This window comes from Diceros bicornis, chromosome 8, assembly GCF_020826845.1.
Source record: "Diceros bicornis minor isolate mBicDic1 chromosome 8, mDicBic1.mat.cur, whole genome shotgun sequence".
Lineage (NCBI taxonomy): Eukaryota > Metazoa > Chordata > Mammalia > Perissodactyla > Rhinocerotidae > Diceros > Diceros bicornis.
Window position 1 is genome coordinate 67,201,936 of NC_080747.1, and position 24,654 is coordinate 67,226,589.

The 24,654-nt window shown below is 40.0% G+C and overlaps 1 protein-coding gene across 2 annotated transcripts in view; it reads right to left on the reverse strand.

Moving 5' to 3' along the window:
• The window catches only part of TMEM150C (transmembrane protein 150C), an 88,798-nt gene that overhangs the window by 21,133 nt on the left and 43,011 nt on the right, over positions 1–24,654 (reverse strand). For both annotated transcript variants that reach the window (XM_058547409.1, XM_058547408.1), the window contains exons 2-4: positions 2,488–2,577; positions 1,590–1,643; positions 1,430–1,462 (exon numbers count right to left, since the gene is read on the reverse strand). In XM_058547409.1, the coding sequence (XP_058403392.1) occupies positions 1,430–1,462; positions 1,590–1,643; positions 2,488–2,567 (167 nt within the window). In that variant the 5' untranslated portion in view covers positions 2,568–2,577. The remainder of the gene's footprint in view (positions 1–1,429; positions 1,463–1,589; positions 1,644–2,487; positions 2,578–24,654) is intronic.

A 24,654-nucleotide genomic window follows, 5' to 3' on the forward strand; every position in this document is an offset into this window, starting at 1 on the left:
GGCTCTCATCAGAACTTGACCATGCTGGCACCCTGATCTTGGACTTCCAGCCTCCAGAGGTGTAAGAAATGAATTTCTGTTGTTTATAAGCTCCTAATCTATGGTACTTTGTTATAGCAACTTGAACTGACTAAAACAGAAATTAGTACTGAGAAATGCGGGCACTGCTATAAAGAATATCTAAAAATGTGGAAGTGGCTTCAGAATTGAGTAATCGGTAGAGACTGGAAGAGTTTTGAGGTGCGTGCTAGAAAAAGCCTAGATTGTCATGAAGGGACTTTCAAAGGCGATTCTGGTGGGAGTTCAGAAAGAAAAGAGGAGAGCTGTAAAGACAGCTTCTGTTTTCTTAGAGAATACCTAAGTAATCATGAACAGAATGCTGGTAGGAATATGGGCAGTACAGGCCATTCTGATGAGGTTTTAGATGGAAATGAGGAACATATTATTGGAAACTGGAGGAAAGGCAATCCTTGTTATAAAGTGGCAAAGAATGTCACTGAATTGTGTTTGTGTTTTAGTGTTTTGTGGAAGGTAAAACTTGTGAATGATGAAATTGGATATTTAGCTGAAGATATTTCTAAGCAAAGTGTTAGAGGAGTGGCTTGGTTCCTCCTGACTTCTTAAAGCAAAATGTGAGAAGCAAGAAATGATTTGAAGATGGAATTGTTAAGCAAAAAGGAACCAGAACTTAAAGATTTGGAAAATCCTCAGCCTAACCATATTGCAAAAATGAGAAAGCACATTTGGAAGAGAACACTAAGGGTGTGGCCAAGTGACCCTTTGATAAGGAGATTTGTGTGGGTGTGAAACACGGATTTTTTTTGTGTGTGTGTGAGGAAGATCAGCCCTGAGCTAACATCTGCCAATCCTCCTCTTTTTGCTGAGGAAGACTGGCCCTGGGCTAACATCCGTGCTCATCTTCCTCCAGTTTATATGGGATGCTGCCACAGCATGGCTTGCCAAGCGGTGCATCGGTGCGTGCCCGGGATCCGAACTGGCGAACCCCGCGCTGCCACAGCAGAGCACACACACTTAACCACTTGCGCCACCAGGCGGGCCCTGAAACACGGATTTAATCAACCATCTCAACAAAAGCTAGGAAGACAGATGTGATTATACCAGCAGAAACACTACCAGCTAGGACTAAAGGGGAGTGGGGTGCTGGGCTGCCTCTCCTCGATTTCAAAGGCGAGACCAATGCCTCTTGGGACCCCAAAGAGCTCTCTCGCTTTCTTTCCACCTTGTGAGGATACAATGAGAAGATGGCAGTCTGTACGCCAGAGACGGTCCTCACCAGAACCCAAACATGCTGGTACCCTGATCTTGGACTTCCAGCCTCCAGAGCTGTGAGAAATAAATTTATGTTGTTTATAAGCCACCCTCTCATTTTTCCAAGATCCAACAGATCAGAAGAGAGTTATCAAGTTACCTTATATATGGTGCATGCTTCACACCAGGTTTCCTGGAAAACAAAAAACACAGAAGCTCAGGCTAAAGTACAGTCATCCATGCACAGTTTAACCCCACCAGTGGCAAAGTTTTTGTGAAGTCTGTTGATGAACAATGAATTACCCAGAGATAAACTTTACCTTTCAGCTGAATTTAATGGGAAAATTTTGTCATCTTCCACAGCTATAAAGTATCTATGAAGAAAGAACAATAAAAGTTTATAAAATAAAGAAATTTTTTAAAAAACCAAGACATTTGTTTCCCAGATTTATGAGACCAACCACATTAAATTACACTTGCTTTTTTTTTCCTAACTGGGAAAATGCTCTTTTACTACAATGCTTTACCTATAGATCACTTAGCTCTGAAGTTCAAATGTCATTATTAATAATATTTCTTTAATTTTCAAAACACCCCCCAAATTAATGGCCATCATTATAATCTGGAAACTGAAAAACAAAGAAATAAGACCTTATAACTTTGGGCTAAAATTAGAATTCAAATTTTCTAATTTCTTAGGAATATGTGTCCACCTTTCTTAATGAACTGCAAGGAACTAAAATAATTTTCTGGAAGTGAATGGTACTTGAAATAAGCAAGTGTGGGAATGTTTTGGGATAAGTCAAGACTTCCAATGTAATGATAACTGTTTTATAAACATACTAGACCCAGTTACGAAAAAAAAAATACTGGACTGTGAATGGAATCCTTAGCATGTTAGTGTCACATTAGCAAATCTTGCAAATAATGAATCCATATCACCAGTTTACAGAATGTTCATTACTGGAAGAACATGGGAACACAAAATAAAACCAGTATTCTTCACTACCTGCTTTGCATAATTTATTACTCACTCTTGTTATTTACTTTGAGTAACAGAAGAAGAGAAATGGGGACTTGAGCAAGGCTGAATGAGTAAACATTATTTTAAATTATTTATAAATACATTCATATAGGTATGCCATATACTATCAAAACTTTACATTTTTATCTGCATTGCACCTGAGTCCTTAAATAATAAAATAAGAGAATACTCACACTATCCACAATCCAGCTGAAGTAAACAAAGTAAATACAAGAGGTAAAAACATCCATACGCTGCATTTCTTCCCATCCATGCCTGTACCACTGAAATATAATGAACAGGTATTAATAATTAAGGCAAAAACGTACTTCACTCTTTCAAGATGGAAAGGAAGTTTACTTTAACTGAAAAAAAAGTGTATTTTATGAAACCATGATTCAAATCTGTATCATTACTGCCACCTACACATGTGGGAAATCCCTTGAGCAGTTAACATGGATGATTATCTAAATATTTCAGAATCTTAGTTGAGAACTGATGGAAATATTCTCATAAAAACATTTATCCTAATATAAGCATCAGTGTATATAAGAAAGGACAAAGGGTTTGGGTTAAGATTTTTAGGAGAAGAGCTAGGTATCAAAGGCATACTCCAACCTACTTTTAGTGTTATTATTAACATTGACGGATTTATGGATCTGTGGATCTGGCACGTACATATGTCTACAGCTTCGCAGACGAGTTTTAGAAACAAATGGTTACTAAATAAATTAGCAATGCAAGAGGAAATGACAAATGCTTTGCAAATCCAAACTTTTCTCAAGACAACGTTATTGAGCAACTATCTCAGAAGACTAAAGATGAACGCTCTAGAAAACAATGCATTGTGTATAACTTTAAATTGGCGCAACAAACTCAATGAAAAAAAATACAGATGTCAGGCATTTTGGATATTATATTTGAAAGCAAAAATATATGAATAAAAAATTCTCCACAAAAATGAAGGGAAAAACTTCAGAAGTGTCTATGAAAAATTATTGGTATAGAATAGAAACTAATAACTAATTATCAGTTTACTTCTTTGCCCCAAACCATCAAACAAAATTTATTTGAGACACTGGATGCCAACAAGCCTTAACGCAAAAAACACTTGTTCCAAGAGAATAAATTGCCCTAATGACCTCCACAGGTGACCTGACAAACAGAAAGATAATGTGATTAATAGGTACCTCTACGGAGATATCACTGCTCATTATTTTGGGTTTTACAATGAACTGCAACAAGTCGTTTCAGGTTTGAACCAGCACTGCCACGTTTCTGAGCACCTCCATGATACCTGCTTTCACGTGCTGAGACTCCCTGGACCTTCAAAGTATTGAGACCCAAAAGAGAACATGGCCCTCCCTTGAGACTGGCGACCTGCAAGGTGTCAGAAAGGTCTTAGTTCCCAGAACTGACCTGCCTGATAAGGGAGATCTTTCAGGCCAGGGGACAGACACCTGGACCTAATGACGTGTCTTTGAACAGTCATGCTATAGACTAAACACCTATCTGGGCAGGGGTGCTAAATGACAGAATCTAGGAGCTGAAAGACATTAGAGCCACTTTCAATCAATGTAATCCAATCTAATCCAAGCTGATCCAATTCACAAGTATTGACACCCTACTTGTGCCAGGTACTATACCAGGTGGTGGAAATAACTGATGTGAGGTCTAATGAATACAACTATTTATACATGTAACACTCCATACAATATATAAAAGCTACCATATGAACCAGTGGTGCATGGCTTATATCATGCAGAAGAATGATGAACATTTTAAGCATACGCAATATGGCTAGTCAGTGTCTATTCATTTATTTATGTCCAGAAAGCTGTGGGCTCACAATAAAGCTATCAATTATGCTAACAAAAATAATTCCATCAGTAACCAAGAAGTAGAGGAAGTACAGAAAATAGGAATGTTGATTGAGCATGTAAACCAATAATTCTAGATCTGCCCCTGAAATAGGGTGCTGCAATAGGATAGTACAGCTGAAATGGTTACATTGGAATAAGAGTTAGGAGACCCAGTTCTCAACCTTAGCTTTGCCAATAATTAACTCTCCGGACCTGGGCCAGTTACTTAAATCTGTAACACCATTTCCCCATCTTGCTACATGAAGATTGTTGAATCCTAGGAGGGAGAAGGACATCAAAGACTCAGGCCTCACAGGATGGTAGTACTTAGAAGTTACCCCAAGTCTAGTATCTTATACTTCTGCAGTAACAGAATGCTCCAATGTACCCAGAATTATCAGCCCCAGAAAAAACTCATGCCTATTAACCATTTTTACAACAGACTGGTGAATAGATCGGAATGCCAACTTATTAATGTACAGTGAGAAACAGCTACCACATGGACAAACACTCACATTGGCTCCCCTTTTAGGAACATCAATATGGGAAATCAAAATTTGGAAGCAGGAAAGTAGAGTGAAGAGAGTTAACCAGATAATTCTAAGACTACGGCATCAAGTTACAATACTTTTATATGCCAATTAACTTTAAAGAGAGGCAGTTTTGTGGAATGGAAAAGGTATGGCAAGGGATAGGACTGAAACCCAGCTCTGCCACTCACTAGCTGTGTGATCTCTGGGAAGTTATTTCATCTCTTAAGCCTTAGTTTAATTATAGAGATAACTTCTATTTTGTAGGATTGTGCTGAGGATTAATGATGATACAGGTGAAGCCCCGCACACATAATGCATGTTCCGGGAAGTGGCAGCTCTGCCAAGTATAACTGCCAAGCAGATCAATACTTGTGTTAGGACAAGGTACTCTCCAGCTAAAGCAGGGCTCAGGACAGCTTAACACTTTTCTTCTTCTCTGGGCTCCTGTTTTTCTAGAAGGATGCAGACAACCTTCCTCATAGTAGTAGTTTCTTTCTTCAGATGACTCTCCAAAAAAATTAATACCATAACCTTACACACATATTGAAGGAGGGCCTATCTTCCTGAGATTTTACTCGTTGGTTATCCTTCAGTATGCATTGCTTTTCTTTTTTTCTTTTAATATATCCAGCATTCTTGTTTTTATTTAAAAGCATCACAATTTTCAAAATGATATTCCTCAACTTGCCATAGAGTGAAAACCTCCTTTTGTCTTAAGTTATGGATATTTTCCTCCCTTATATTTTGTTCTGGAAATAGAGGAACAACTAATTTTAAATCTAAAATATATTTATAAATATTATATCAAAAATTTTAAAGTCTTTTAAATAGAATTATGGCATGTTTTATACTGTTTTATCAACAATCTCTTTTTTTGTTTGTTTATTGTGGTAACATTGGTTTATAACTGTAAACATTTATAAATTTCAGGAGTACATCATTATACTTCTATTTCTGCATGGATTACATCATATTCTCATGTTCACCACCCAAATACTAATTACAATCCATCACCACACACAGGTGCCTAATTATCCCTTTCGCCCTCCTCCCTCCCCCCTTCCCCTCTGGTAACCACCAATCCAATCTCTGTATCTATGTGTTTGTTTGTTGTTGTTATTATCTACTACTTAATGACTGAGATCATACGGTATTTGACGTTCTCCCTCTGACTTATTTCACTTTGCATAATACCCTCAATGTCCTCCATGTTGTCACAAATGGCTGGATTTCATCGTTTCTTATGGCTGAGTAGTATTCCATTGTGTATATATACCACATCTTCTTTATCCATTCGTCCCTTGATGGGCACTTAGGTTGCTTCCAAGTCTTGGCTATTGTGAATAACGCTGCAATGAACACAGGGGTGCATGTATCTTTACGCATTGGTGTTTTCATGTTCTTTGAATAAATATGCAGCAGTGGAATAGCTGGATCGTATGGTAGTTCTATGCTTAATTTTTTGAGGAATCTCCATACTGTTTTCCATAGTGGCTGCACCAGTTTGCACTCCCACCAGCAGTGTATGAGAGTTCCCTTCTCTCCACATCCTCTCCAACCCTTGTTGTTTCTTGTCTTATTAATTATAGCCATTCTGACAGGCGTGAGGTGATATCTCATTGTAGTTTTGATTTGAATTTCCCTGATAGTTAATGATGTTGAACATCTTTTCATGTGCCTGTTGGCCATCTGTATATCTTCTTTGGAGAAATGTCTGTTCAGGTCTTTTGCCCATTTTTTAATTGGGTTGTTAGTTTTTTTTGTTGTTGAGATGCACGAGTTCTTTATATATTTTGGAGATTAACCCCTTATCAGATGTATGGTTTGCAAATATCTTCTCCCAATTGTTAGGTTGTCTTTTCATTTTGTTGATGGTTTCCTTTGCTGTGCAGAAGGTTTTTAGTTTGATGCAGTCCCATTTGTTTATTTTTTCTATTGTTTCTCTTGCCCGGTCAGACATGGTGCTTGAAAATGTGTTGCTAAGACCGATGTCGAAGAGTGTACTGCCTATGTTTTCTTCTAGAAGTTTCATGGTTTCAGGTCTTACATTCAAGTCTTTAACCCATTTTGAGTTAATTTTTGTGTATGGTGTAAGATAATGGCGTACTTTCATTTTTTTGCACGTGGCTGTCCAGTTTTCCCAACACCATTTGTTGAAGAGACTTTTCTTTCTCCATTGTATGTTCTTGGCTCCTTTGTCGAAGATCAGCTGTTCATAGATGTGTAGGTTTATTTATGGGCTTTCAATTCTATTCCATTGATCTGTGTGTCTGTTTTTGTGCCAGTACCATGCTGTTTTGGTTACTATAGCTTTGTAGTATATTTTGAAATCAGGGAGTGTGATACCTCCAGCTTTGTTCTTTTTTCTCAGGATTCCTTTAGCTATTTGGGGTCTTTTGTTGTTCCATATAAATTTTAGGATTCTTTGTTCTATTTCTGTGAAAAATGTTGTTGGAACTTTGATAGGGATTGCATTGAATCTATAGATTGCTTTAGGGAGTATGGACATCTTAACTATGTTAATTATTCCAATCCAAGAGCATCTTTCCATTTCTTTTTGTCTTCTTCAATTTCTCGCAGCAATGTTTTGTAGTTTTCAGTGTACAGATCTTTCACCTCTTTGGTTAAGTTTATTCCTAGGTATTTTATTCTTTTTGTTGCAATTGTAAATGGGATTGTATTCTTAATTTCTCTCTCTGCTACTTCGTTGTTAGTGTATAGAAATGCAACTGATTTTTGTATGTTGATTTTGTATCCTGCAACTTTACCGTATTCGTTTATTACTTCTAAAAGTTTTTTGGTGGATTCTTTAGAGTTTTCTTTATATAAAATCATGTTGTCTGCAAATAGTGAGAGTTTCACTTCTTCCTTTCCAATTTGGATCCCTTTTATTTCTTTTTCTTGCCTGATTGCTCTGGATAGGACTTCCAATACTATGTTACATAGGCGTGGTGAGAGTGGGCATCCTTGTCTGGTTCCTGTTCTTACAGGGATAGCTTTCAGTTTTTCTCCAGTGAGTATGATATTAGCTGTGGGTTTGTCATATATGGCCTTTACTATGTTAAGGTACTTTCCTGCTATACCCATTTTATTCAGAGTTTTTATCATAAATGGATGCTCTATCTGGTCAAATGCTTTCTCTGCATCTATTGAGATGATCATGTGATTTTTATTCTTCATTTTATTAATGTGGTATATCACATTGATTGATTTGCAAATGTTGAACCATCCCTGCATCCCTGGAATAAACCCCACCTGATCATGGTGTACAATCTTTTTAATGCATTGTTGTATGCGATTTGCTAGTATTTTGTTGAGGATTTTTGCATCGATGTTCATCAGTGATATCGGCCTGTAATTTTCTTTTTGTGTGTTGTCCTCGTCTGGTTTTGGTATCAGGGTAATGTCGGCTTCGTAGAATGAGTTAGGGAGCTTCCGCCCTCCTCAATTTTTTGGAAGAGTTTGAGAAGGATAGGTATTAAGTCTTCTTTGAATGTTTGGTAGAATTCACCAGGGAAGCCATCTGGTCCTGGACTTTTATTTTGGGGGACGTTTTTGATTACTGTTTCAATCTCCTTACTGGTGATTGGTCTATTCAAATTCTCTATTTCTTCTTGATCCAGTTTTGGAAGGTTGTATGATTCTAAGAATTTATCCATTTCTTCCAGATGGTCGAATTGGTTGGCATATAGCTTTTCATAGTAGTCTCTTATAATCTTTTGTATTTCTGAGGTGTCTGTTGTAATTTCTCCTCTTTCACTCCTGATTTTATTTATTTGAGCCTTCTCTCTTTTGTTCTTGGTGAGTCTAGCTAAAGGTTTGTCAATTTTGTTTTTCTTTTCAGAGAACCAGCTCTTGCTTTTATTAATTTTTTCTATTTTTTTTAGTCTCTACTTCATTTATTTCTGCTCTGATTTTTGTTTTTAGAGTTTTATTTTTTTTATTTTTATTTTTTTATTATTTTTGTGTGTATGTGAGGAAGATCGGCCCTAAGCTAACATCTGCCAATCCTCCTCTTTTTGCTGAGGAAGACTGGCCCTGGGCTAACATCCATGCCCATCTTCCTCCACTTTATATGGGACGTGGCCACAGCATGGCTTGACAAGTGGTGCGTCAGTGCGCTCGGGATCCGAACTAGTGAACCCTGGGCTGCCGCAGTGGAGTGTGCGCACTTAACTGCTTGCACCACTGGGCCAGCCGCTCTGCTCTGATTTTTATTATTTCCCTTCTTCTACTGATTTGGGGCTTTGTTTGTTCTTTTTTTTCCAGTTCCTTTAGGTGCATTGTTAGATTGTTTATTTGATATTTTTCTTGTTTGTTGAGATAGGCCTGTATTGCTATAAACTTCCCTCTTAGAACTACTTTTGCTGTATCCCATAAATTCTGACATGTCATATTTTCATTTTCATTTGTCTCCAGGTATTTTTTTATTTCTCCTGTGATTTCTTCATTGACCCAATTGTTGTTCAGTAGCATTTTGTTTAATCTCCACATATTTGTGGCTTTTCTGATTTTCCTCCTATAGTTGATTTCTAGTTTCATACTGTTGTGGTCAGAAAAGATGCTTGGTATTATTTCAATCTTCTTAAATTTATTGAGACTTGTTTTGTGGCCTAATATGTGATCAATCCTGGAGAATGTTCCATGTGCACTTGAAAAGAATGTGTACTCTACAGTTTTTGGATGGAATGTTCTGTATATATCTACTAGGTCCATCTGTTCTAGTGTGTCATTTAAGACCAATGTTTCCTTGTTGATCTTCTGTTTGGATGATCTATCCGTTGGTGTAAGTGGAGTGTTACGGTCCCCTACTGTTATTGTGTTACTGTCTATTTCTCTTTTCACGTCTGTTAATAATTGCTTTATATATTTAGGCACTCCTACATTGGGTGCATAGATATTTACAAGTGTTATATCCTCTTGTTGGATTGTTCCCTTGATCATTATGTAATGCCCTTGTCTCTTTTTACAGTTTTTGTTTTAAACTCTATTTTGTCTGATATGAGTATTGCTACCCCAGCTTTCTTTTCATTGCCATTTGCATGGAGTATCTTTTTCCATCCCTTCACTTTCAGTTTGTGAGTGTCTTTATGTCTGAAATGTGTCTCTTGTATGCAGCACATATATGGGTCTTGTTTTTTTTATCCAATCAGCCACCCTATGCCTTTTAATTGGAGTATTTAGTCCATTGATGTTTAAAGTAGCTATTGATAAGTATGTACTTACTTTCATTTTTTAACTTTTTTTCCTCAGTGTTTTAGTAGTTTTTCTCTGTTCCTTTCTTCTTCTCTTGCTCTCTTCCCTTGTAGTTTGATGGCTTTCTTTAGTATTATGTTTGGGTTCCTTTCTCTTAGTTTTTTGATTATTTATTATAGGTTTCTGGTTTGTGATTACCATGGGGTTCATATACAGTAACCTACGTATATAGTGATCAATATTAAGTTGATGGTCTCTTTAGTTTGACCTCTGTCTGAAAGCTCTACTCTTTAACTCCCCTCCTTCCACATTTTAGGTTTTTGATATCACATCTAACCTCCTTTTTGTGCATTTGTATCCATTATGCTCTTATCATGGAAATAGATAATTTTCCTATTTGTGGTCTTCTCTTTTCCCCTTAAATAAGTCCCTTTAGCATTTCTTGTAGTACTGGTTTCTTGGTGACAAACTCTTTTAACTTTTGCTTGTCTGGGAAATTTTTTATCTCTCCTTTCATTTTGAATGATAACCTTGCCGGGTAGAGTATTCTTGGCTGTAGGTTTTTTCCTTTTCCTTTTAGCATTTTAAATATATCGTGCCACTCTCTTCTAGCCTGTAAGGTTTCTGCTGAGAAGTCAGCTGATAGCCTTATGGGGTTTCCTTTGTATGTAACTTGTCGTTCTCTTGCAGCTTTTAGGATTCTCTCTTTATCTTTAATTCTGGACATTTTAATTATGATGTGTCTTGATGTGGGCCTCTTTGGGTTTATCTTGTTCGGTGCACTCTGTGCTTCCTGTACCTGGATGTCTGTTTCCTTCCTTAGGTTTGGGAAGTTTTCAGCTATTATTTCTTCAAATAGATTCTCTGCCCCTTTGTCTCACTCTTCTCCTTCTGGGACACCTATAACACGGATGTTAGTGCGCTTGATGTTGTCCCAGAGGTCCCTTATACTGTCTTCACTCTTTTTAATTCTTTTCTCTTTTACCTGTTCAGCTTGGGTAATTTCTTCTAGTCTTTCGTCCAGCTCACAGATCCGTTCTCTGTATCCTCTACTCTGCTTTTGAGTCCCTCTAATGAATTTTTCATTTCCAGTATTGTATTCTTCATTTCTTTTTTTTTTTTAATTTTATTCATTTATTTTTCCCCCAAAGCCCCAGTAGATAGTTGTATGTCACAGCTGCACATCCTTCTAGTTGCTGCATGTGGGACGCGGCCTCAGCTTGGCCAGAGAAGCGGTGCGTCGGTGCGCGCCCGGGATCCGAACCCGGGCCGCCAGCAGTGGAGCGCGCGCACTTAACCGCTAAGCCACGGGGCTGGCCCTGTATTCTTCATTTCTGATTGGTTCTTTTTTATATCTTCCATTTCTTTGTTGACATTCTCACTGAGTTCATCCATTCTTCTCCCAAGATCAGTGAGCATCCTTAACACTCTTTGTTTAAACTCTCTGTCAGGTAGGTTGACCATTTCTGTTTCACTTAGTTCCTTTTCTGGGGTTTTGTCCTGTTCCCTTACTTGGAATGTATTCCTTTGCCTCCTCATTTTGCCTCTTTCCCTGTGCTTGTGTCTACGTATTAGGTAGGTCTGCTACTTCTCCTGCTCTTGGAGAGGTGACCTTATATAAGTGATGGCTTATGAGGCCTGGCAGTGTGCTTCCCTCAGTTCCGAGTGTTCCAGGAGTGACCCCTATGTGGGCTACGTGTGTCCTTCTGTTGTGGCATGGTTGCTCTCCCTGTAGGTGCCTAGGGAGGCTGAGCTATGCCTCTGGCCAGCTTTTGTAATGCTCAGCTGCTTGTAGTTGTTGTGGGCCCTTCAGTCTCTTTATTGGGTGTGGGGAGCCCCAGCACAGTTGGCTGAAAGTTCCAATAGCACATTTGGCTGCAAGTTCCAATAGCACATTTGTGTTGCAGTATTTCTATTAAGTGAGTAGGCCCCCAGCATGGCAGGTTGTTAGACTCAGGGGTTTACAGTTGCTATAAGCCTCCAGCCTTTATTCTCTTGTAAGCTCTCTGAAGATTGCAGCTGGGTGGGGCTGGCCACAGGCATGGGAGCACCCAATTGTTTCAGGCCTTGGAAGGTGGGGCAAATCCCCTATGTGAGTCTTTGAGAAGCACAAGTCTTCTGCAGCTGACAAGCCCTGCTGCCCACAGATCCACATGTACAGTCAACATAGTCCTGCCCCATGTGAATGCCCCCACCTTCCTGAAGTGGACCCAGTCTCTCCAAGGCGGGAGCCCCACACACTCCACCACCACCCCACTCTCCACCCGCTGCTTGCGCACGCCCTGCCACACAGAAGTGGACCCACCCCGCCCCAGGCCGCAGAGAATCCAGGCAGTTCACTTAGGAGGCCCACAATTTGCCCGAGGGCTTGTTGTTGGGTGGGGCCAGTCCCTAGGGTGGGCTGCCTGCCCTGGCTGAGCTGGATTAAATCGGTGCTCTAGTGGGTGGGGCAGACCCTGGGCTAGCAGGCCCCAGGGAGAATTCCAATGGCGTCTGCCACCGTCTGTGTCACCATGCCTGCACCAGGCCACTAGAATGGCCGCCGCCAATGTCCCAGTCCCTGGAGAGGTCTCACCTCTCTCCAAGATGCACTCAGAGCCTATCAGGTGAGTCTCTTTTCACCAAAGCACTGTGCACCTTTCTTTCTGGTGATTTTAGGTTGCTTTCTGAAATGGATGAGTTTGTGCGTGGGCCCTTTAAGAGCCAGTTTTAATTTCTTTGTGACCAGCTTTTCTGGGGGTACTCCCCAATGTTTTAGTAGCAAGCAAAGTCAGATATTATGCCACTCATCTCGATTGTGCTAGGTCCAAAAAATGCCTACAGTGGGAGCGCTCCCCGACTCAGGGCCCCGCTCCTCCAGGGAAGGCTGCGTACCTTTGGGCTTCTCCCGGGTGGCCATGAAGCACTGCGGCTTGTGAAGGTGGCGTTTTTTCTCTCCAGAAGGGAATTTCTGCCTCTTCCACCTCAATTAGGATTGTCATTTGTTGCAGGAGTTCCTCTTATCCAGTTTTCAGTTCTCTCTCAGGAGTAATTTTTCCACGAGTAGTTGTAAGTTGGCTGTGTCCATGGGAGGAGCTGAGTTCAGAGTCTGCCTCCACCGCCATCTTCACTTCTCTGTCTCTGCATTGCTTTTATTTTGTTTTGGAGGCATCTAAGGTGGCTAATGGCTACTCTCTTAAATTATTTTACTTTTACTATTTTACTTTTACTATTCTCATAGGGCAACCTTGTATCCAAACTGAGAAAAACCATACTGTATCCCTTGCCTAATGATAGATGAAATTGCCCTTTCTTAACTTAAAAGGATGCCTTGGGAGGTGAAAAGAATGTCTAGAGATAGTTGTGTCCTTACCTTCCAGTGGGACTACTTTGGTGTTTCTTCAGGATTTTTTCATGGGTTATGCCTTTTTTTGGAGACAATCGCAAATTCACATGCTGTCGTAAGAAATAATACAGAGAGATCCTGTATATCCTTCACTCTGCCCCCCCAATGGTAACATCCTGTATAACCACAACACAACATCAACAATCAAGATATTGACATTGATACAATCTTTTGACTTCATCAAGATTTCACCAGCTTTACACACACTCCTTTCTATGTGTGTATTTAATTTTATGCAATTTTACCACATGTATAGATTTGTGTGACCACCACCACCACACTTAAGGTACAGAACATATAGGTGTTCCTAAAAGGGGAGCCAATGGGAGGTGAGTTCCATCACCTCAAAAATCCCTTGTGTGGCCCTTTTATAACCACACCCACTTCCCTCCCCTGCATCCTCCTTTGTAATCTCTGGCAACCACTAATCCTTTCTCCATTTCTACAATTTCATCCTTTCAAGAATGTTATACAAATGGAATCATATAGTATGTAACCTTTGGGATTGGCTTTTTTTCACTCAACTTAATTCCCTGGATATTCATCTATGGTTTTTGTTCATCAGTAGTTTGGTACCTTTTATTGTTGGATAGTATTCCATGGTATGGCTGTACCAAGTTTCTTTATTCACCCATTACAAGATATCTAGGTTGTTTCAAGTTTTTGGCTACTGTAAATAAAGAAGCTATGAACATTAGTGTACTGGTGTTCATGTGAACATGAGTTTTTATTTCTCTGGACTAAATGCCCAAGATTGCAATTGCTGGGTCATATGATAATTACATGTTTAGTTTTAAAGAATGGATCAAAATGTTTTCCAGAGCAGCTGTACCATTTTATATTCCCACTAGCAATGCACAAAGGTTCTAATTTTTCCACATCCTCGCTAACACTTGTTCTTTTCTGTTTTTTTGATAGTAGCCATCCTAAAGGGTGTGAAGTAGTATCTCATTGTGTGTTTGATTTGTATTTCCCTAAAGACTAGTGATATTGAGTATCTTTTCATGTGCTTATTGGCCATTTATATGTTTTCTTTGGAGAAATGTCTATTCATGTCTTTTGCACATTTTTAAATTGGGTTGTTTGGTTTTTCTGTTGTTGAGTTGTAGGAGTTCTTTATATATTCTGGATAATCCTTTATCAGATATGTGATTTGCAAAATTTTCTTCCATTATATGAATTGCCTTTTCATTCTGTTAATAGTGTCCTTTGATGCACTAAAGTTTTAATTTTGATGAAGTCCAATTTATCTATTTTTTTCTTTTGTTGCCTCTGTTTTTGGTGTTCTATCCAAGAAATCACTGTCAAATCCAATGTCATGAGTCTTTCCCCCTATGTTTTATTCTAAGTGTTTTATAGTTTTAGCTCTTCCCATTTAAGTCTTTGATCCATTTGAGTTAATTTTTATATATGGTGCAGGTAACTTCACTTGTTTGTATGTAAATATCCAGAACCATTTGTTTAAAAGACTGTCTTTTCCCCCATTGAATGGTCTCAGTACTTAGCTGGGTCTTTTTTTTTTTTTTTTTTTTTGGTTTTTTTTTTTTTGTGAGGAGGACCAGCCCTGAGCTAACATCTGCCAATCCTCCTCTTTTTTGCTGAGGAAGACTGGCCCCGGGCTAACATCCGTGCCCATCTTCCCCTACTTTATATGGGACGCCGCCACAGCGTGGCTCGATAAGTAGTGCGTAGGTCCACGCCAGGGATCCAAACCTGTGAACCCCCAGCCACCAAAGTGGAGCGCGCAAACTTAACCACTATGCCACCGAGCCAGCCCCTATAGTTTTACATTTAACTCTGTGATCTGGTTATGTCTTTTTAAACTATAGGTCTCTATTATCTTATTGAATTGGATTAGACCCTAGACAGTTTATAAATCACTTTGACAAGAATCAGGAAATATATGACGATCTAAGTCAGTTTTTTGAAGTTGTAAAGGGAGATTCTTATGATGAAGAACATATACTTTAGCCATAATATAGCCTACCATGCCAGGTTCTTTTGGCAACTGACAAGTATGAGCTTAAGAACAGAACAGTGAGGGGTTGTGTGTGTGTGTGTGTGTGTGTGTGTGTGTGTGTAGATGGGGAAAGCTCCCTTACCTACTTCACCTCCCTACCCACCTTTGCGTTATCATGGGGACCAGAAGATCAAAGTAAAAAGCTCTTTCAGGACTGGTTTCTCGTTTTGTTAACCTACCAATGCCCCATCTGACATATCTTGGTCCTTTTACTTCTTTCTCCCTCCCTGGTGGGACTGTGTTAACCAAAGAAGGGGACTCTGTTACATATACTTTTCTTTTCTTGTCCAAAATAATCTATTTGTCCTTCTTTAGCCCATACCAGCTTATAATGTGACCAAAGAACATGAAGCAGAGAAACAACACTGATGTGCTCTGTACCCTCTGTGCTGGAGGAGGATTCCAGGAGCTGCCAGCAGATGAACATTTGATTTGGTTTGGTTTCATAAGACTCTCTGAGCTATTCTGGCTTGACAATCTCAGATATTTCACTGGAAGTACCTCTGCAAAGAATAAATGAAGAGATCTATAAAATTAACTCTATTCACTGCCTCAATGTCATCTGAGAATTACAAGTTAAAACTGAGAGATGGTTCTCTTTCTTCCATCCTTTCAGACACCATAAAAATAAACTGGTCCACTGCTTCCAATCACATTAGAAAGTGTCACCCAAACTTTACTTACGTTTCCTAGCACAGAAGTTCCAGTCTTTCTCTGAGCTATATCAACACAGTACCTACCAGCTAGGAGAGTACATTTTTCTTTGCCTTTTTAAGAAAAGAGGTTGGAGAAGGAAGGACTACTCCACACTCCTAAGACAGTTTTATCTTTGCATTATGAATTATACTTCTTTTTTATTCTGTGTAATATTTACTCCACTGATATTAATCTTCCAATAGTAAAAAACTTAGCATAATTGTTTCCATATCCCAAATCATAAATTTTATCTGGAACAATGTCACCTAATGAGTTTCAGACAAAAGGAGAAAGAAAGCCAGAATTGCATAAACCTTCTTGAAAGGATTCTGGCACTTAGATTTGGTTTGGAAGACTCTCCTCCAAATGGTATAATTTATCCACAAGATTTGCAAAGTTGTTATTCAGATGGTTAAATCCTCTTAGAGAGCCAACATTGCTAACTTTCTGTACAATTCTATCACGTGTTCTTTTCTTCCAATAAATATCATTCTCAAAGTTTGAGTGATCTTCACTTTCTGTCACCCCATCTGTGGCAGGAGTGAGACTGCATAATGGGGACTCTTTAACATTTTGGGTCAGAAGCTGAAAATCCCGCTCTGCTCCCTGCTCCTCTGAAGCTCTCATTCTTCCTCAGAGAGAAAATAAATTGTATCAAATGTTTGCAGTTGACATTTTTGTTCCTCTGTAAGTCTTCTAGCTGTAAATGCTCTAGCTGTAAGTACCTGGCCATTTGCAAATTTACAATCTCATGGAAGCAAACAAAGTGTTACTTTAAGCCCACATTAGCTCAGCACCTAAGACTTCAACTACTTTAACTGACTCAAAAAAGGGGTCTTGATAAAGTTGAGGTCATATCATTACTCATACTTTCATCATCAAATTCCAAACAAATGGTTCTTACAGTTTAATCTAGTGAAGCTACTGTAGTCAAAGAATATAGCATACTGTTTCCATGATAATCCTTGCAGACAGACTTTCTATTCTATTAGGCAATGGTAAAACTCCTCCAATCTACAAATGGAAAAGTAAAGCCCATTGGATCATCTTCATTTACAGATTTTAAAACTTTATGAGTGAGAAAATACTTATAATAATGACAGTGAAATATCCCAAAAGTTAAAGTAATATTTTCTGGAGCTGGAAAGGATTTGCCTGTTATGACTTAGAAGGACTTGGTACAACCCAGGGTAATGGTGAGAGGCAGCTATAGTTCATGGACACTGGAGCTAGCTTACCAGGGCTTGGAATCCCAGCTCTGCCACCTACTAGTTGCATGACCTTGGTTGTTAAGTCCTCTCTGCCTCAGTTTCCTCATCAGAGAAGTGGGAATAATAATGGTACCTACCTCATAGGGTTTTTATGAGGGTCGAACATACATTTAAAGCACTGATAACAGTGCCTGGCATTGCCATGGCTTTTCAATAAATGCTAACTATATTCCACTGCAAGTGATCTTTGGGGTCTTCAGTTATCTTTTTTTTTTTCACTTTTTAATTTATCAGGAAATGAGCTCCCTGCCAAAGCAATTTTTCCTTCTGCTGTCAGGGCCAGCTGGAATGGAGCAGGAAAGATTAACGAGTCATCACTAATAACCAGGATTATTACAGTGTCTATGAACCAAGAGCATCCTTATTTTTTTTTAACCTTCTGGGAATCTTAAGTTATTTTCCATCTGTGTCATGAGCAAACATGAAGGGCTTGTGTTATTTTGTAATTCATTTACAAATATAAGTGGTAATAACAAGGATTATTTTTTTGGTTTTGTTTTGTCCCTAAAATGTTTATAGGCTTTCAAATATAAATCAGCATGGGGAGATCTCTAATACAACCAACATTATACTGACAGTTAAAATTTTGCTTTCACTGAGTCCTAAGTTTGGGAAAGCATGATAATTTGAGTGACCTGGTGTCTAAGAATATGTGACTTCCTTTAATCAGATATAAACAATATCTTTCAATCTATGACGTCAATTTTGCCCCCAAATAATTTTCAGGAGCACTGGCAAGAGACAATACATTAATTAGTAAAGGATTTCTGTAAAATATTACCATCTCCAAAAGAATATGATGATTTCTAAATAGAACCAATGGTGACTGATTTTTCCCCCACGGTCTCTTGGTTCCTAAAAGCAATCACCTTCATTCAATTGACAGATGACTTACAGGGATCTCGTCACACTAGTGGCACAAAGGATTCTTTTTCTCAGAAATAGATGGAACATGCTGTCCCTACACCATTCATGGAATAATCCCAGAAGGAAGTCCCTACTACCTGTACTTCAATTTGATAATATCTTCTTAGAGTTTCTATGCCAAGATCCTCCTCAGAGTCCATTTATATCTTTAATAATATTAAAAAATATTGCCCACATGTGGCAGATATAATTGCCAACCCAACAGTCATTTCTCCTCTTGTTCTTAGATAAGAGAGTCTAGTTTTATTCAAGACTGCAGTGTGTTCAGCCCAAGGGTGTAAGTCATGACTAGTCAAGCCAATCATAGATATCTCATTCTCCACTGACGAGAATCTTTCCAGACTCCCTTGCAGCTGGCCAATGAGATGCAAGGGGAAGTCTACTGAGTAGCAAATCAGAGGGGTTTACATCCTTGAATAATGGAAAGTCTCTTTTCTGCCCACTGTCTTCCTTTCCCATTTGGGATGCTGCTGTGAAAACATAATACCTAGTGCTATGGCAGCCATCATGTAACCATAAGGTAACAAACATGAAGATCCAAAGACAACATACTGAGGATGGCAGGGTAGAAGGTGGAAAGAACTGACTCCTTGATAGCACCATTGAGACACTACACCAAACTCCCAATATCACCAGACCCCAATATTCTTGCAATGTGAATCAATTAAGTCTTTATTGCTTTACTGTAGGTTGGCAAAGCACCAAAATCCCTTCTCCCTTCTTCCATTATAACTGGGCAAGTGGCTGCTCAACTATACTATAATTAGCAGCCTCGCTTTCAAGTAAGTGTGGCACTGTGAGTAAGTTCTCTCCAATGGAATGAGAGTGTGGGCTCATATGATAACAGTATTGTATTATATAGGAAAAAGTCTCTATTTTCTAGAGATGCATTAAAGTATTTAGGGATCAATTGTCATAATGTCTAAAATTTACTTTTAAAAATTTCATCAGCGGCTGGGCCGGTGGCATAGCAGTTAAGTTCGTGTGCTCTGCTTCGGCGGGCCGGGGTTCACAGGTTCGGATCCCAGGCACAGACTGATGCACTGCTTGTCAAGCCATGCTGTGGTCGCATCCCATATAAAGCAGAGGAAGATGGGCATGGATGTTAGCCCAGAGTCAATTTTCCTCAACAAAAAAAGAGGAGGATTGGCATCGGATGTTAGCTCAGAGCTAATCTTCCTCACACACACACACAAAAAAATTTCATCAATGGAGTGATGAAAAAGTTTTAGAGTGGTGATGGTTGTACACCATTGTGAATATAATTAATGCCACTAAATTGATTAAGATGGTAAATTTTATGTTATACATATTTCACCATAATAAAAAAAAAAGTAAGAAAAAAACCCAACACATCATCAAAAAAACACGAAGTCCCACATCACACCCACCGGGATGTCTATTATCAAAAACAAAAAACCCAGAAGATAAAAAGTGTTGGCAACAATGTAGAGAAATTGGAACCCCTGTCCACTGTTATTGGAAATGTAAAATGGTACAGCTGCTGTGGAAAATAGTGTGGTGGTTCCTCAAAAAATGAAACATAGAATTACCATATGATCCAGTAATTCCACTTCTGCATATATACCCATAAGGACTGAAAAGCAGAGACTCAAAGCAATATTTGCACACCCACGTTCATAGCAGGATTTTTCACAATAGCCAAAAGGTGGAAGCAACCTAAATGTCCATTCATGGCTGAATGGATAAACAAAATGTAGTATATCCATACAATGGAATATTATTCAGCCTTATAGAAGAAGGAAATTCTGACACATGATACAACATGGACGACCCTTGAGGACATTATGCTATATGAAATAAGCCAGTCACAAAAGGATAAATACTGTATGATTCCACTTATATGAGGTACTTGGAGTAGTCAAATTCGTAGAGACAGAAAGTAGCATGGTGGTTGCCAGGGGCTGGAGAGAGGGGGCAGTGAGGAGTTATTGCTTAATGGGTATAGAGTTTCAGTTTTGCAAGACAGACTTCTAAAGATGGATGGCGGTGAGGGTTGCAAAACAATGTGAATGTACTGAATGCCACTGAATTACACACTTTGGTAAATTTTCTATTATGATATTTTATCACAATTAAAAAAAGAGACACAAGGGGGCCGGTCCAGTGGCACAGCAGTTAAGTGAGCAAGCTCCACTTCAGCGGCCCAGGGTTCACAAGTTCGGATCCCGGGCGTGCACCAACACACTGTTTCACAAGCCATGCTATGGCAGTGTCCCATATAAAGTAGAGGAAGATGGGCATGGCTGTTAGCCCAGGGCCAGTCTTCCTCAGCAATAAGAGGAGGATTGGCATCCGATGTTAGCTCAGGGCTGGTCTTCCCCACAAACAAACAAAAAAAAAACAGAGACACAAGGAAAATGTCTTACAAAAGTCTGGTCTGTGCGAAGAAAGTCCCTTGACTCAAAAAAAAAAAAAAAGTGAGGCTGGCCTTGTGGCATAGTGGTTAAGTTTGGCACATTCCACCTTGGCAGCCGTGGTTCATGGTTTTGGATCCCAGGCACAGACCTACACCACTCATCAGTCATGCTGTGGCGGCGACCCACATATAAAGTAGAGGAAGAGTGGCACAGATGTTAGCTCAGGGCTAACCTTCCTCACCAAAAAAAAAAAAAAAGACAAAACTGTCACCTGATATGTCTGACTTCGAAGGCAGACCACATTCCTATGGAGCCTATAACTTTAGGAGAAATTATTGAAAAGAGCCTGTATGTTAGTATGAATTAGCTATTCTTTGCTGTTTTTATCAAGGTATTATAAGGAAGAGACTAGCTCAGGACAGAATGACTGAGATGCGAAAGAGGAAAAGTATAGAAATCTGGTGCCTTGAAGGGCTAGAAAAGCCAATGGCTTCTAAACCCGAACAGCATGAGATTTGAGATGAGAAAAAGTGTGCTGCCTTCCTCCGAAGTCTGTAGTTTCAGAGGCCTCAATACAGCTGCCATTAAATTGAGAGAGGGAGGCATGGAGGGCAAGGAAGCAAAGAAATAAAGCTGGCTCAAGACCCAGGTCTTGGAAAGAACTGTGGGAGAGACTGCTGGTATGTGAACCCTCTGGAAGTTAATACATCAGAAGCCAGCTGAGTTTCTGAGGGAATTGTATTTGCAAAGATACCATAGCCAAGCCAACAAAATCTTGTGACTGCTGTACTCTCCAAATTTACACCAGCAGGCAGTGGGCTGCAAAAGCTGTACAGCCACCAAGGAGGGCATATCCCCAACACCCACTTCAGATTTGGCGGAAGAGGAAACTGAATAGGGTGAGACTCCCTCCCCAAGGGCAAGGTCAAGGGACACACAGAGCCGTGGACACAGGGGTCCTCCTGGAGAGCAGAACCAGGGTCTAATCAGAGACCCCCCTCCTCCACCAGGGCGGGACCTTCCCATTGCCTGCTCCAGGATTCCAGCATTGCTATGGGCCAGGGGCTGCTCTCTGCATTTCTTTCTCCTCTTTTCTGAATGAGAGTTTTAATCGTGGTTTTCTACCCCTGTTCCACCACTGTATGTCAAGTATGAATATGAGCGTAGAAGGGGAGATAATTTGCTTTTGTTCACATGTTGCCAGACCATTAGGAACCACATCCGAACCTGATGGAGAGGACTGTGCATTACCCAGAGACCACAGACTTTCAGGTCGTGCATTTACTGGATGGGCTTTTGTTTGCCTCCCTTGGGATGAAGCAAGTGTGTCCTGTGTGTTGGAAATAGGGCATTCACTGATAGTTAATGGCCAGAGAAACTGACTGTGGCAAGACTGTTAGCTGTCTATGAAAATCCGTTCTCTCCTTCCTCCATTGTGTTAGAACAAGAGCTAGGCATTTGGCTGCCCAGCGTCCTCTGCACTGTGAAGTCAGGGATAGAAGTCACCATGTGACTAAATTCCTGCCAATGGGCTGGGAGCAGAAGAGATGTGTGCCACTTCCTGGCCCAGCACACACATCTCTCACAAACACTCATTTCCTATGGGCTGAGATGGTGATGACCAGAAGAAAGAAGCTATGTTGAGCACAGCCTGGCTGTCATGAACCCCTCCTTCCCCACTGACATGGGACACCCACCCTGGACTGTTACATGAGGAAAAAAAAGACACTTCATTTTCAAGCCACATTATTGTCGGTTTTCTTGTTACAGCAGCTGAACATTTCACTGTAGCTAATACATTCAGATACCCTGTTAACCGCAGCCCAAACATCTTATCTGATACCTCACATTATTCCATATAAAAATGGCAAAGTCACTGTGTCCATGAGGTACTTGAAAGGTACATGGATTCTTAGGCAAGAATAATTTAACAGAATCCTGCCCCGGTGAATCAGATGTTCCAAGTGACTAGGTGGTTTCTCTAAGAACATGGAAGAATTAGAGAATGGCTTCCTCACTTAGAAGTGACAAATCTTTTACATATAATTTTTACAAAGGTTTTATAAATACACACACATACCTTTTCCCCAAAGAGCTAGCTGTATTTTATAGATCTGGAACAAATGAATACTCACAGTATCCTGGGAGGTATAAAAAAGGCCAGGTAACATTACTAATTTTATTTTATAGATGACAAGGAGGTATTACTCCCGACATGCCTGATTCAGCAGGTCTAAAGAATCTTTTCTAGACTCTTTGCCATATGCAATTATTTCATGTGCCTTTCTATCCCTAAGGCAAAAAAACAAAACAAACACTTTTGCAAAAACCCAGTGAAGCAGTCTGACCACAAGCTAACTGAAAATGAAATCCTTGTGCCCAGAAGTTTCTGGTCCACAGCTTGGAAATAGCATCACAGCAACCCTCTCTGGCCCAGAGTTGCAGCTTCAAGTGCCAAACAAACAATGACTCCTCACAACGCTGGCACCCTCTTGCGAGGCTCTGACACCATCACCTCAGGCCTGGTTCAATGAAGAGAAACAACCAAACAAGAAACTGAGCAAAGCAAACAAGAAATCCCCAAAGGACAGATAAGTCCAGTAAGTTCAAGAGATGGGGATCCGAGAGGGAAATTCAGGTAGAATCTTATGCGGCCAGTGGTAGACCGCTGAGGCTGAGCAATGCTAGGCTAATGCACATGACAGTCAAGCCCCAAACACTGAACTTGAATCTCCTCATCCAACAAACTGGTATAACTGGTGGATGTGTTATACCAAAGGTGATGGTCAAAATGATGATTCTTCACTCTGCATTATAGTGGGAATGCAAAACAGAGCCGGAACCTTGAGTATGTCCTGGATCCAGATTCTCCGGTTTCAAATCCGGGGTCTCCCACTTAGTTGCTGGGTGACACTGTGCAAATTGCTTAACCTCTCTAAGCCTCAATTTTTTCATCTATAGAATGGGATCATAATAGTACCATTTCCTAGGGTTGCCATGAGGATTAAGGGAATTAACACATATAAGGCTCTTTAATAAGCATATGGCAAGCACCCAATAATTGGGTCTATTATTATCAACAGTTGTCTTAATATCACTGATGCCCACCCCACTTCTGATCCAAGAAAGAAAAGTAGAACTGCAGATGTATTCCAGCTTAATGGTGACTGCTTAGGAATTCAGTGAGGAACCTGACAGAGAATGTAGAATGTAGGTTTTAACGTTCTCTTGGTGAAGAAGGGTACAACCTTGTACAAAAACCCTTCAAACAATCTCTCAGAAATTATGCTGATGACTTCTTTGGAAGGACAAAAAAAAAAATCACATGAAATATACCAGACCAGAGGTTGCTTTGTGGAGTTCAGACTGGCGCTAAAGAAGCTCGTACATCATCCCGCATCCTTTCCGCTGCCAGAACTAATCAACAACTCAGAACCCGAACTTCCCCGGACTCTCAGAACCACTACATCACCAGAATGAAAACCAATGAAACCAGGGACTCCTAAAATGTAGCTAACTGCCAGATGCCTGTTCTTCCACAGCCAGTTGGCCTTCCACTCACCTCGTGGAAGATGACCTAACGCAGTTTCTCATTCCATACAGTAGCCAGTCCAAAAAACTACCTGGATCAGAACTCATAAATTATCAACCTCCTCTATCTTCCTCAACCCCTCATTCCCACAGATCATGTCACTTCATGTTAATTTTAAGCACTTAAAAGGCTAATAAGGTATAAATAAGAATGTGCTTGCAAAATTAGGGACCAAATTAGGAAAATCAGCAATAAAGGTGGCTCCACAGTTAACCAAGGAAATGAGGCATGCAGAGCTGTAGACATCTGAACAACGACCTACAGGTGTACTGCTAAGAGACTGGCCTCTTCCCAACTCTCCGAAAGTAGTGACTGGCGTGAAACTGGAACTCTAAGCCGCTCAATACGCTGGCCCCAGCCATCGTGCCCCTCGGTGGCTCTCCAAAGGCTCCAGTGTCTTTCACCAGACCAAGGATGCTTTGGCTTTCGTTCTGGGTTGGTTACCACTGTAGGGCACACACAGCTCTCCCAGCTGTCCCTGTCACAGCTCAGATGCCA